This window comes from Diospyros lotus, chromosome 14 (assembly GCF_014633365.1).
Source record: "Diospyros lotus cultivar Yz01 chromosome 14, ASM1463336v1, whole genome shotgun sequence".
Classification (NCBI taxonomy): Eukaryota; Viridiplantae; Streptophyta; class Magnoliopsida; order Ericales; family Ebenaceae; genus Diospyros; species Diospyros lotus.
The window spans coordinates 12795180-12809201 of record NC_068351.1 but is presented as its reverse complement, the minus strand read 5'-3'; the positions used below and the strand labels follow the sequence as shown (position 1 = coordinate 12809201).

The window sequence follows — 14022 nt, the reverse complement described above, 5'->3', positions numbered from 1 at the left end:
ACCGTGATCCCTAGTTCCAGAAATTACAATAACTTCCCTTCAACAATTCCACCAATCAACCTTCAGTCGAGTGCATGGAACATGCAATGCTAGTATACAGTTTTATGGAAATACTAAAGTTTTCTTGGAAAATTAAAAAAAAAAAAACTAAAGGGAAGGATCCCCTGGCCCACCAAATTTTTCTCAATAAGTCAGCACCATGGCAGCAGCATGTGGCACAGCAGCCACAACCCCCTCAGCCATTTCCTAGCTCTCCAGAAAAAGTTTAGGCATCAGACCACTAACACCATCAACCAACCATGCCTACCCTTTACCACTTGCCTCTGACCAAAATAGCATGAACTGAAGCATTGCCGCCACCATACCCACAATTATGGCCACTAAACCAATCCCCCCAGTGGTTCCTCCTCTTTGTCCGTCTACTCATCCGGTGAATATTGCCAAATCTAAGTAAATCAGACTCCTCAGGCCTATATAATGTTCAATCCTCTGAGATTGTTTCCTTGTTTGCTTTAGTTTGATCCTGTTGGTGCCTTGTAGTTTTGCAGAATATGCCCATTGTATTGTGTATTTCTCATATAAAATAGCTTTCCTACTATGAAAAAGAAAGAAAAAAAGGGGAAAAAAAGACTGATTAACCTTATCCCTAATTATATTTTTCAAAAATAACAAGAAGAAAATTAGGGCTTAACTTTCCATAATCATATTTTTAAGCAATTTATTCTTTTCAGTGAGCATTAGGATCAACAATTAATGAGGGAATTCAACTTGTCATTTCATTTGACAGAAATATGACTTTGATTTAATTTTATAGATCTGGTAATACTAATGTTTGATGACAACACACCATGCCTTATTCCCACTAGGCAGGTTGGCTACATGGTTTCTACCTCACCAATCATTTCCATCAGTGACCATATTGATGCTTTGACTATATTGAATTAATACTGCTAAGCTGAAAATCAATAAAATGAATGAACTTGGATTTGCTCTTTTCTCCTACATCTTAAGGTGCTTCAGGTGCTTCCCAGTTTTCTTCATATGTGCTTCATCCTAGTTAGCACAGCCTTTAGATCAATGCAATTTAAAGCCAGAAGCAGTTTGTTCCCACTTTGCAGTTGGCAAATACATCCAATGCTTCTTTATTAATTAGCAAAACATGCAAGATTGACTTCATTCAGCAACCTGAATTTTGATCTCTGGATGTTGTAAATTGAAATTCAACCAATAGTCTCAAGGTTTTCAAATCCCGGGAGGGAGGCAGGATATATTATCCATTAAGGCTCCTGAAATAAGATCACACATGTGTTAAGAGACAGATACCATCAGCTACAGTTTCTAGTTTTTTTTAGCCCAGGGTTGTGCTGGGTGCTTGTATGGCCATCTTTTTAAGGTTACGTGGTGGCATGAGCACAATAATTGAGCTCTGCTTCTATAAATCTAGCACCTTGGTGAAACCAAAAGGATTCCTGTAGGATTGGATAAACTGCACAAGTCAGTCAGCAAGCAATAAGGGTTCCACAACCCAAAGACAATCTCCCTTTTAACGCCCCTACCTCTATCTATTAAAGCTTGATATGTCATATGTTGTGGTGTTGTTCAAGGAGGAAACTCCCTTCTCAGTTACGTACTGTTTTTTGCTCTTGGATGATTTTTTATAGGTTTTAATCCCTTCAGCAAGGCTCAATTTGCATCCTTTCTACAAGGTTCACCCCCTCGAAGCCATATATTTCTTATGATAAATAGATATATCCCATTTACATACTTGTCATAATAAATTTTTAAATAAGCCTTACACCTATACCCTCATTTTTGTATTTGTTTTAGTTTTAAAAGGGGTTAATTGGGACCCATTTACATCCCTAGACAATATCTGCTTATCCATGTGAGAGAGAGAGAGAGAGAGAGAGAGAGAGAGAGACAGGGGTCCATTGGATTAATTGACTTCACCACTAAATGGCAGAGCATCATAGACAGCCTTTTACCTATCCCCTACAACATTTGAAAGTATCATCCCAACATATGGACATGACCATAGTTCTGATAAAACAAGTGAAAAGCTGAAGGTATAATATTGTTTCATAATTTGGTTGCTTTTAAAGATTTTTCCCTAAATCAATCGAGCATAAAAAGTGCCACTACAAATTGATCTGTTTCCCCACAAGAGACAAACTCCAATTTTGGGTGGTGGGTGGGGGGTAATATAATTTCTAAGTTGTATAGTACAAAACCTCAAGGGATGACGTAATTTAACCTTCACAAGGTACAGAAAGAATAAGTAGATAGGGTTGCAATTTACTATACAAGGCTAAGCTATGTGAAAACAAACTATCTGATAGGAATCAGCTAATGCAATTTACCTCATGGTAGGTATAGAAAAGGATTCCATCACGGCAATCACCAACGGCAATTCTAGTAAAGTGAGCTGTCAAAGTCATTATCATAAAACGTGTTCTTCCTACAGCCAATCTTCTCACCTTCTGTGAATTATCATTTGGAAAACCACAGACATAGAACTGAAGAAAATATGAGAGACCCATGTAAGCAATGGCAACTCACCACTATTAAGTCTTGTAATCTTACTAGCATAAAGTAATTTGCTACTTACAGCATTACCAGCAGATGCCAAGAAATAACGATCAAGGTAAGGGCAGATAGCAAGTACCATTCCAGGCCATCTGGTTGAATAAGCCAATCTTAGATGCCATGCTTCAGTTTCTTCAAGCCTGATCCCATCACAGCTATTATCATCCGGGCTGCTGCAAAGACTACTGCTTGACAGCTGTTCAGCTGCATATCCCACAACTTCACGAAAAGGTGAAGTTCGCTGAGAAGCCGAACCAGCCTTCGAACAAGATGTCATAGAGGCACTATCTGAGTTTTGCATATGCTCAAGGCAGAGGACAATCAGACGGCCCCTAGTACTGCTGAAAACACAAACAATTAAGATACATGAAGAACATAATAGCTATCATGATCACCATAACAAAGTGTGCTTTTTCACTAGCAAGGACTGAAAAAATGACCAGACATAAATTACATAGAATGAAGGCCAATGAGAAGCCATAAACCTACACAAGCACCAAACCACCAATGTCACCAATTCACAGGAAACACACAAGCAGTAAGCTATCTAACTCAATTTCATCAGCTTCTGAGTGTAGGGATTTATAGATTGACCGAAAGTATGATTAGCCAAGTAAAATGACAGGAAAAAGGCCAACTTTACATGAAAAGAGTAAATCTATTGTTGAAGTACCGACAGTGCAAAAATTTTGGAAAACAGAAAATGCTTTGTAGGAAATTATTACCTTTCAGCTTCACCACTGGGCATTATGGCTGGACCAGCAGACAGACCAGTTCCGATCACCAAAACCTGTTCATTTCCAGCCCTCACCAACCCCATAGACTTTCCTGTTTCCCCAGGCTCAAGTCTAAAAGACGATAAAACTGACCCACTCAGAGGATCTATACAACATATATCAGATGAATATGAATCATGACTCAACTCAGTCCTCATTACAAGCAACAATCTACTTTCACTGTGGTATAAAACCTTCCGAGGAGTGCCTCCAAGATGAAACTTTTGCGCATTAAGCCTCTTAGTATTGACCATTTCCACCTAGCACACAGTTGTGGGGGAAAAAAAAAAGGTCATTCAGAAATTTGCGTGGAGATATATACAAAAGCAGCAGATCCATATTTGCAACAACTTAAATCCTGACAATAAAATGTTTCCTAAATGCCCCTTCCCAATCTTCAAAGCAGTCCAATGGGTAGCAAAAAACGCAGTTTTCTCAAGACTAGAAAGCTAGCCATCTTATTATAACACCTCAGGTTTGTAGCGCACAAGTATAGTTGGATAACCTCTCAGTCTAAGACCATATTCCAATTAGCAGTTTCCTCTAATATTTGATTACAAAATATAGATATATCCTGCCAAAAAGAAAAAGTGGAAGGAGGAACGGAAAAATAAGGAGATAAGGAAAAAAAATATCAACAAAATAAGTTTTGAAATAAGCCATAATTAAGTGTTTGATTTAGTAAGTAAAAGGAATACCAAGTTCTTAGCAAATCATTTCTTTTCAAAATTGGCAAATTTCATAGTCTCTTGGGAAAAGAAACCCTAGAAAGGCCTTTAAGCACCGTATGCTGTGTATCAAATAAGAAAATTGGAACGGAAAAGGAAGCAGGGGAGGGGGAGTCACACCAATAATACCCTATCAAATTACAGATTCATGGTACTTTACTGATCCTAGCTACCTTGACTTTTTTTGTATTTATTATTCTCTTATAAGTTCTCCAATGGGGGGCAAACAGCGGTGGATAATGTGTTTATCATTAATTTGAAATAAACAACCTAATAGATTGCAGTGTTTTATTGGATATCTAGTTCTTAGAAAGAATATAATTTTGGAACTGTCTTGAATTCTAAAGTAACATATGCAAGTCTACCCCTATCTTACCACATTTTAAAACAATTGGGGGGCACCATGTTCCCCTTCTCATTTTACATGCCAAAACAATCCACTTTCCAAGCAATATATATATTCCGACTAATCAAGAATGCATCAACAGGAGGGTCTGTCATCCCAATCACCAATAAAAAGAAGGAAAGAAAGAAAGGAAGCAAGAAAAGTAGTTTCCAGTTCCTAAACCAGTGCTTGCATCCCTTCTTACTAATCAAATGCACCACATGCACATGTAGGAATGGCATAACAAGGTGTCAGCTTCCTCCTCTGAACCCTATCCCTCTGCAATAGCAAAGTATGCAAGCTGCAGGTAAAGGAAGAACTAACCCTCTGAACAATATCATAAATAAGATTTTGAATGCTCTCTAACTACCATATGGCAGATGACAAGGTGATTCACTATGAGAAGCCATATCATAACCAGGCACCAGCTTGTGATAAATGTTTCTTGATCAATTGTGACTTCTGACAACACCTCAGACTAAGTGTTTATTAGTAGAAACAATCATAGGTGAATAAAAAGAAGAAATATAAAATGTACAAAAACAAAATTCTTCCATGAGAAAGCATGAGGTAGTAACTGATAAGCGAAAATAATCTTATAAACAAGATTAACTTATGCCACATAACACTTCCTCACCAATGAGCATAATAACCAAATTTGTCATTGTAATCAGCCGTGTTTAAACCTTATATGCTGAGCTATTTTCTAAAGGACACCATGTCAAAGCAAGGATGTTATCCAGTCATGACTCTTGACAACATCAGATTGTGTGATCATTTGGTAGTAGAACAGACGCTAGGTGGAAACCACCACGTATAAAATAACAGAAATTATGAATGCAAAAAACATCTCGAAGAATGCAGAACAAAATCAAACGTCCATGTCAGGACTCTCAACTCCTGCCAGTGAAATTCTCCTCGGATGAGGGGAATTAGGATTTAGAAAGAAAGGGAGAGAGAAGAGAACGAGAGAGAGAGACTGAACAGAAGAATCTAGGGAGAGAGATTGAAGAGAAAGAGAAGGAATTGTATGCTTCTACAATGAATTTCGATACCTCTTTTATTGAATAGGGAAGCCTTTACGTAGCCCCCTCTTCCTGCCACTCTTGACAGTCCGGTTGTTATTCGAACAGTAGAACTAACAGCCCCTTTAACCATCTAACTGCCCAACAGCCAAAACCATCTAACCGCCACCCCCAACCTAAACCAACTGTTAGAATTATTAGTATAATTGTAATTATTATATGCATGTATTTTATCTGTAATTAGATTAAGCCCATAGATGTTTAAGACTCGTTATGCCTATTATAAATAACAAGTTAAGAAAGGCTAATCTCTTAGATTTTTCACTCATAATTATTTTCTTACATGGTATCAGAGTCACCGATGAGAAAAACCCTAACCGTCGTTGTGTATCTTTTTCCAGCGACCGTCAAACCCTATCCGTCACCATCACTGTCATTGCCCAATACCAGAACCCCACTATCCGACCACCACTTGATAACACCGCCACCACCCTAGGGTTCGCCGCAGCCGGACCACCCACGCGCTACCTCTGCCTCCACGCACCAACGCCGATCATTTTTCTCTGACTTCTCCAAATCTGACCTCCGACGACCCCTAAAACTACTTCCAGTGTCAAAGTCCTCGCCATGTCTGATCTCAGTGATACAATTTCTATTGGTGCTACTCCCGCTCCGATTTCTGTCGTTGCCTCTGCAGCCTCTCAATCCTTTACCGTCTCCAATCTTGGGACAGTCAATATTACCACTGCCAAGTTGATAAGGTCTGTCAATTATCTCTCATGGGATAGCCTCTGTTAGAATATGGTTCAAAGTGCAAGGCCAAGCGGATCATCTTACCACAAAGGCTGAAAGTGTGCCAAAAACTAATCGGGCTAGATGGGAACAAGTTGATGCCCAGTTATGTAGCCTCCTATGGCAGTCTATTGATCCGTCCATCATGCAGCTCTTTCACCACTTTGAAACTTGTGTTGATGTGTGGAAGGAAGCTAAAGAGTGTTATACAAACGACATCCAACGTTTGTACATTGTGGTCTCTAATATCAAGAATCTCAAGCAAGAGTCGTCCATGGAATCTTATCTAGGGCAGGTTTCGGGCTCTCATGCAAGAATTTGATGCTCTTCTTCCTCTTACTATGACCCGCACCGAACAAATTTCTCAACGAGAGAAGTTTTTTATGGTTATTGCTCTCTCTGGCCTGAAACCAAAGTTTGACACTATCAGGCATCAAATTTTGACCAACTCCGCTAGTCCTACCATGAAGGACTCTTTTAAATGGTTGTTGAATATGACAAGTGCTCATGGTATGTCCTCTTCTTCTCATGGTGTTCTTCCAGCCGAATCTTTAGCTCTTGTATCTCAAGCTTCCACCGTAGGAGGAACTAAAGGACACAATAATAGTCGCCTACGTCCACAGTGTACCTTTTGTAAGAAACTAGATCATCTTAAGGACAAATGCTAGAATAAACATGGTCGGCCAGCTACTCCACCTACATCATCTACTAATGCAGCTCATGTATTTCAAAGCGATCCTAGTCCTACTCAATCTCCACCAGGTTCGCATTTGGTACCTATGTCTGCAGCTGAGTATGATGACTTCCTGAAATTCCAGGCCACCCAACAGTCTCATCCTGGTAATCTCGTTGCTTGTATTGCTCAAGGCCTCATCTGTTAGTCCTTGGATTATAGATTCTGGCACCACTGAACATATGTGTGGTAATGAATTTCTTTTCTCCTCACTTATCTATTCTAATACCTTGCCTACTATTACCCTGCCAGATGGTACCAAAACTATAGTTAAAGGGATCAGTCAAATCACACTCACCTCATCTTTGTCATTAAATTCTATTTTATATGTTCCTAATAGTACTTTTAATTTGATTTCAATTAGTCAACTCACCAAAACCCTTAACTGTTTGTTATCTTTACTCCTATCTCTGTTTGTATTCAGGACTAGGGTACGGGGCCGACGATTGGCATCGAGCGTGAGTCACAGGATCACTATCATCTTGTTGTGCCCAATTCGCCAGTAGCTTGCACCAGTGCCGCTTCTCCAAATCTTCTCCACTATCGTCTCGGTCATCCCAACCTCTCCAAATTGAAGAAATTAGTTCCTAGTTTGTCATCATTGTCCATGTTTAATTGTGAGTCATGTTAGCGTGGTCAACACACTCATAATTATTTTTGTCATCGAGTCCATAATAGGGTTGAGGCTCCCTTTTCCCTTAAGCACTCTGATGTATGGGGGCCGAAGTAGCATCCATTCTACTCTTGGTCTTTCATATTTCGTTACTTTCATTGATAACTTTTCTCATTGCATTTGGTTGTTTCTTATGAAGAGTCAATCCAAGTTGTTTTCTATCTTTCAAACATTTACTGCTGAAATAAAAACACAGTTTGGAGTTTTTATACGTGCCTTACGTAGTGATAATGCCCTGAGTATTTTTCTTCTCAATTTACTATCTTTATAACTGCTAATGGCATCCTGCATCAATCCTCTTGTCCTTACACACCTCAACAAAATGGTGTTGTTGAGTGTAAGAATTGTCATCTTATTGAGACTGCACGGTCGCTCCTTTTACATGCCAATCTTCCCACCAAATTTTGAGGCGATGTTTTAATTGCATGTTATCCAATCAATCACATGCCATCTTCAACATTACAGGATTAAATTCCTCATTCTCTTTTATTCCCTACACAGTCGCTTTATTTTGTTCCTATTCGTGTTTTTGGTTGTATATGTTTTGTGCATTCTTTTTCACCAGGACAGGATAAGCTTACTGCAAAATCTCTCAAGTGTATCTTCCTCGGCTATTCCCGATTGCAGAAAGGCTATAGGTGTTACTTTCCTGAGCTGAACCGTTATTTTTGGTCTGCTGATATCACATTCTTTGAACAGCAATCTTTCTTTTCGGTTGCTCATCCTGATTCACAGAGTCTTCACCAGGTTTTGTCTAATCCTTTTTCTTTTCTTCCGTTGTCTTCATCAGATCCATCTGTCTCCTCTATGGCGCCAACCTTACCATTTTCCGGTCCACCTTCCACGACTCCTCCACTTCTTACATATCACTGTCGTCCTTATCCCGCTACGGGCGCCGGCATTCCTCTAACCCAGAACTCTCCTAACTCGCTCTCTCCGTCTGTGGTCCCTCTTGCTCCGGATCTTGAGCTCGACAATCTCCTTCTTGTTCTTCACAAAGGTACACCGTTTATTCGTAATCCCCATCCTATTTATAACATTTTATGCTATGACTGTTTCTCTCCTTATAGTGCATTTGTTTCGAGTCTTCCCTCTGTTTCTATTCCTAAAACTACAAGTGAAGCTCTATCCTATCCTGGTTGGCGCCAGGCTATGTTAGATGAGATTGACGCCTTACATTCAAATGGTACTTGGGATTTGGTGTTGTTACCACTAGGAAAGACTCCTGTTGGTTGTCGGTGGGTATTCACTCCCAAAGTGGGTCCTGATAGCCAAATGGAACGTCTTAAGGCCCGCTTGGTTGCTAAAGGCTTTATACAGATCTATGGGCTAGATTATAGTGATACATTTTGTCCTGTTGCGAAAATGGCCTCTATTCGTCTCTTTCTCTCTCTAGTTACCACACGCCATTGGTCACTCTATCAGCTTGATATTAAAAATGCCTTCATGGTGATTTACAAGAAGAGGTATATATGGAGCAACCACTTGGTTTTGTTGCTGCGCGAGAGTCCAATGTAGTCTGCAAACTCAAGAAGTCTCTCTATGGTCTTAAACAATCTCCACGGACATGGTTTGGCAGGTTCAGCACTGTGGTTCAAGCCTTTGGTCTCACTCGAAGTGAAGCTGATCATTGGGTTTTCTATTGTCATTCTTCTTCCTTATGTACCTACCTTATTGTTTATATAGATGACATTGTTATCACAGGGAGTGATCAAGTTGGAATACAGAAGTTGAAGGAACATCTACATTGGCACTTTCAAACCAAAGACCTCTAGGCCGATTTCGATATTTCTTGGGTATTGAAGTTGCTTAGTCAGGAGATGGTATCTCAATTTCTCAGAGAAAGTATGCCCTTGACATCTTAGAAGAAACTGGTATGGTGAACTGCAAACCAGTTGACACCCCAATGAATCTGAATGTCCAACTCTTGCCGGGACAAGGGGAGCTTTATTCAGATCCTGGAAGGTATAGGAGACTGGTAGGCAAGTTAAACTATCTCACAGTCACTCATCCCGACATTGCTTTTGATGTGAGTGTAGTTAGTTAGTTCATCAGTTCTCCATGTGATTCTCACTGGGATGTTGTTATCTGGATTCTGAGATATATCAAAAAAGGGTCAAGTAAAGGGCTACTCTATGAGGATAAGGGACACACAAATATTTGTTGTTATGTAGATGCAGATTGAGCAGGATCTCATTCTGATCGTCGGTCAACCTCTGAGTATTGTGTTCTTGTGGGAGGAAATCTGGTTTGAAAAGTCAGAAACATAATGTAGTAGCTAGATCTAGTGCAGAGACAGAGTATCAGGCTATGACTAATGCAACTTGTGAGCTCATCTGGCTTAAATAACTTCTGCACGAACTCAAGTTTTGTAAAGTGTCTTATATGAAGCTTGTTTGTGATAATCAGGTTGCCTTACACATTGCCTCTAATCAGTGTTCCATGAGCGGACTAAGCATATTAAAATCAACTGTCACTTTCTTAGAGAAAAGCTGGTTGAAGATGTTATTGTTATAGAGTTTGTTAACTCCAATGATCAACTTACAGATGTCTTCACCAAGTCTCTAAAGGGTTCTCGAGTGGAATATATTTGTAACAAGCTTGGTGCATATGATATATATGCTCCAGCTTGAGACGGAGTGTTAGAATTATTAGTATGATTGTAATTATTATATGTGTGTGTTTTATTTGTAATTAGGTTAAGCCCATAGGTTAGCCCATAGATGTTTAAGGCCCGTTATGCCTATTATAAATAATAAGCTAAGAGAGACTAATCTCTTAGGTTTTTCTCTCATAATTATTTTCTCACATCATCTAGTGTTACATCCTCAACTATTTTAACCATCTACTGTTACAATAACCATCTATCGTTACAACCATAGTAAGTAAAGATACAATTGGCCCCAGAAACCCATAGGGTCCTGATAGTCCACCACTTGAAACCCTGGAACAGATACCAACAAAATTAATAGATAGAACACAATCCCATTAACATGAAAGCTGCATGATACTTCCTGATAATAAACATAGACAACAAAAGTTACCTTCACATGTTCTATAACTAATGAGAAATCCCCAAGACACAATCAATGAGCCTAGTAACCAGAATGGTTATATAATGTACTCTGCATGCAGCAAACTTCACTGGAGACATAGATTTTGGAAAAAGGACACATATTCTTACTAGAAAACTGAATTTAACAATGTAAAATTTTTTATTTCCATGTAGTTCATTTCTCATTTGATCGTTAGTTTTCTTTCTTGGAGTGAGGGAGAGAACTAACTAGTATCCAGATCGGAATATCAACAGACAAGGTAAGCATGGTCTGGTGGTTTTCAACACAAGAAGTTTTCCCACATAAATGACTGCTTCACAGCCTTAGAACTAAATCTTACTGTTCATCTTATTAACAAGAATAACCCTCCTGATTATGACAATGTTAGTGAACCCCAATTATGGTATTTGGCAAGCCTACACAGCTACACCATGATGCTATGTTCATATTTGTGGATCTCATGCTCCTATTCCTGTTCCTCACAAAAAAGCAAGCAAGGGATGAGATGGGAGTATTAAATTTTAAATTAGCCATCTATTATCCATTCTTCTTGTGCAGAAGCAATAAAGATGCGAAACTGGGAAAACCAGATGCATAAAATATGTACCAACTATATGATTTCTATATACATCACTAAAGTCACAATAGCATGCACACTAATTACAATTTTAAAGAAGTCACTTTGAAATTCAATATTAGTTTCAGCACCCACAACATCATCATATTTCCACCATCTAAACCGCTTTACACCATCTAAACTGCTTTACACCAGTAATGTGCAGGAATCAACACCAACCCCCTCCTTAAGAACTATAATACATGTGGAAGCACCTAATGTGTTGTTGTGATTGTTATGGTGATGTATTACATTTGGCCTACATTTGACTGTGTATCCAATTGTTATTATTAGTTGGTAGCCGGTAGCCTTGCATTAGTTCTTAAGTTGTTAGGCGGTTCCTTTATGTTATGCTTTGAGCAGTATATATATCAGCTTACTGCACTTGTAATCTTTTATCTTTTGATTCTGGTTTCTTAATACAATATCTCGAGGTATTATTCTTCTCCTCGTGTCCTGTTTGTTCTCTGTACCTAGGGTTTTCTTACATGGTATCAAAGCCAATCATTCGTCCTGATGGCCTCAAATCAAGATCGCAATTCGCTCTCCTTTCCCTCTCCTCATTCTTCCTTGTCCTTATCTTCTGCTTCTCAAGCCGATTTCGCAGCAGTAGTGATGGCCTTCAGCTTTATTCCTATAAAGCCTGATTCCAGTAATTACATATTCTGGAAGACTCAAGTACTCGCCACAATGAGGGCGTTTGACCTGGTCTCTTTCCTCAACAAGGTGCCACCTCCACAAAAGAGTTTGTCTAATTCAGATGGAGTCGAGTCCGTTGTCAATTCTAAGTACCTGAGCTGGATACGTTCGGATCAACTCCTGCTTGGATGGTTGTTCTCTACAATTGGCGAATAGGTTTTGGTGCAGGTGATTCGCTATGAATCATCTGCCGAGGTATGGCTTTCCTTAGAAAATCTTTATGCTCGCCAAACGATAGCTAAGTCATTTCAATTGAAACAGAAATTACGGTCAACTAAGAAGGATGATCTCTCTATAAATGATTATATTCTTAAGATCAAGACAATCGGTCATGCTTTGGCAGCAATAAGTGAGCCACTAACTAATAAGGACTTACAACTTGCCATATTAAACGAACTATATTAGGAATACGAAACTGTTGTGAGCCTAGTGACTTATGAAATAGACGAGATTGACTTGGAAAAAGTTCAATACTTACTCTTAATGCATGAGCAAAGGTTGTCTGTTAAGAATTCGTCTATGACTACTTTTGATTCATTGAATTCTAGTATGCATGCACATGTTAGAAACCTTGCTAATGTTCCCACATAGAATAGTAGAGGAGGACGAGGTCGAGGATGAGGTAACAGACGTGTTTACTGTCAGCTCTATGGGAAACCAAGACACTTTGTGGATAAGTGTTACCATCGTTTTGACAAAAACTTTCAGCAAGTTTCTAACCAGAGCTTTGGTGGTTTTGGTCGGTCCAATGGTGATAATCAGTTTAATTCAAGGGCGTATATGGCTGCCTTTAGTGACTCTAATGGTGCCTACATAAATAAGACTGGTTCTATATTAGGTTCTCCCAATGGATATCCTCCTAAACCTTCTTCCTCTGATAATCTTGGTGCTCAGTCTTCCTTTTCAGATCCCTCCTAGTTTGTTGACTCCAGGGCAACCAATCATATTACCTCGAATTTGAACAACATGTCTCTACATACTCCTTGTAATGGTGGGGACAGAGTTACTGTAGGCAATGGTAAGAAACTGCCTATTACTCATGTTGGTACTAGTCGTTTACGTACTCAACTTAAACATGCTACCTTTCTATCAATTCCTAATGTTCTCCATGTACCTAATATGAAGAAAAATTTACTTAATGTCTCTTAGTTAACTCGAGACCATAATATTGTGGCTGAATTTCACTTGGATGTTTGCTTGATTAAGGACAAAGCTACAGGACAAGTGCTACTCCAGGGACACCTTAAAGATGGGCTCTATCAACTGCTACCAACATCTTGGCCTGCTGCTAACAGCGTTTCAGTCCAACCTCTAGAGTCCTTACCTGTTTCTTCCGCTGTGTTTCCTTTCAGTACATGTAATACTACTAAAAACATGTAATAGACATAACTCATTTAGTCACGAGTTGTCCAATGTTGTAAACGTTGCTCAAAGCACCAATGTTTGTCAGGAATGGCATAATAAATTGGGCTATCCTTCTTTCCTTGTTCTCAATCGTGTGTTGAATAAAATTGGTGCATCATGTTCCTCTTCTGATTTGGTCTTTTGTGATTCTTGTAAGATTGGCAAGCTTAGTCAACTTCCTTTCTCCAGTCATGATATCACAGTTACTACACCGTTAAAATTGGTCTATTCTGACCTTTGGGGACCTGCACCTGTTGTTTCTGTTCAAGGGTTCAGGTACTAGATCATCTTTGTGGATGCAAAGACTAGATACACTTGAATTTATCCCTTAAAACTCAAATCTAATGCTCTATCTATTTTCACTACCGTTCACAAATTTGCTAAAATTCAATTTTAGTCTAAGCTTAGAGCCTTACAATCAGATAATGGAGGCGAATTTAAAGCCTTCCTGCCTTATCTTCATGCTAACGGCATTCAACCTAGGTTTACCTGCCCTCACACTCATCAACAAAATGGTGTGGCCGAGCGAAAACATAGACACGTGGCAGA

The 14022-nt window shown here is 39.2% G+C and overlaps 1 protein-coding gene across 3 annotated transcripts in view; it reads right to left on the bottom strand.

The window, feature by feature from the left end:
• LOC127791056 (uncharacterized) overlaps positions 1-14022 on the bottom strand; it is a 76497-nt gene that overhangs the window by 31982 nt on the left and 30493 nt on the right. For 2 of the 3 annotated variants that reach the window (XM_052320792.1, XM_052320794.1), the window contains 3 exons: positions 3312-3622; positions 2609-2927; positions 2361-2516 (listed from right to left, as the gene is read on the bottom strand). In XM_052320792.1, coding sequence (XP_052176752.1) covers positions 2361-2516; positions 2609-2927; positions 3312-3622 — 786 coding nt within the window. The remainder of the gene's footprint in view (positions 1-2360; positions 2517-2608; positions 2928-3311; positions 3623-14022) is intronic. The other variant, XM_052320793.1, reaches the window with a different exon arrangement.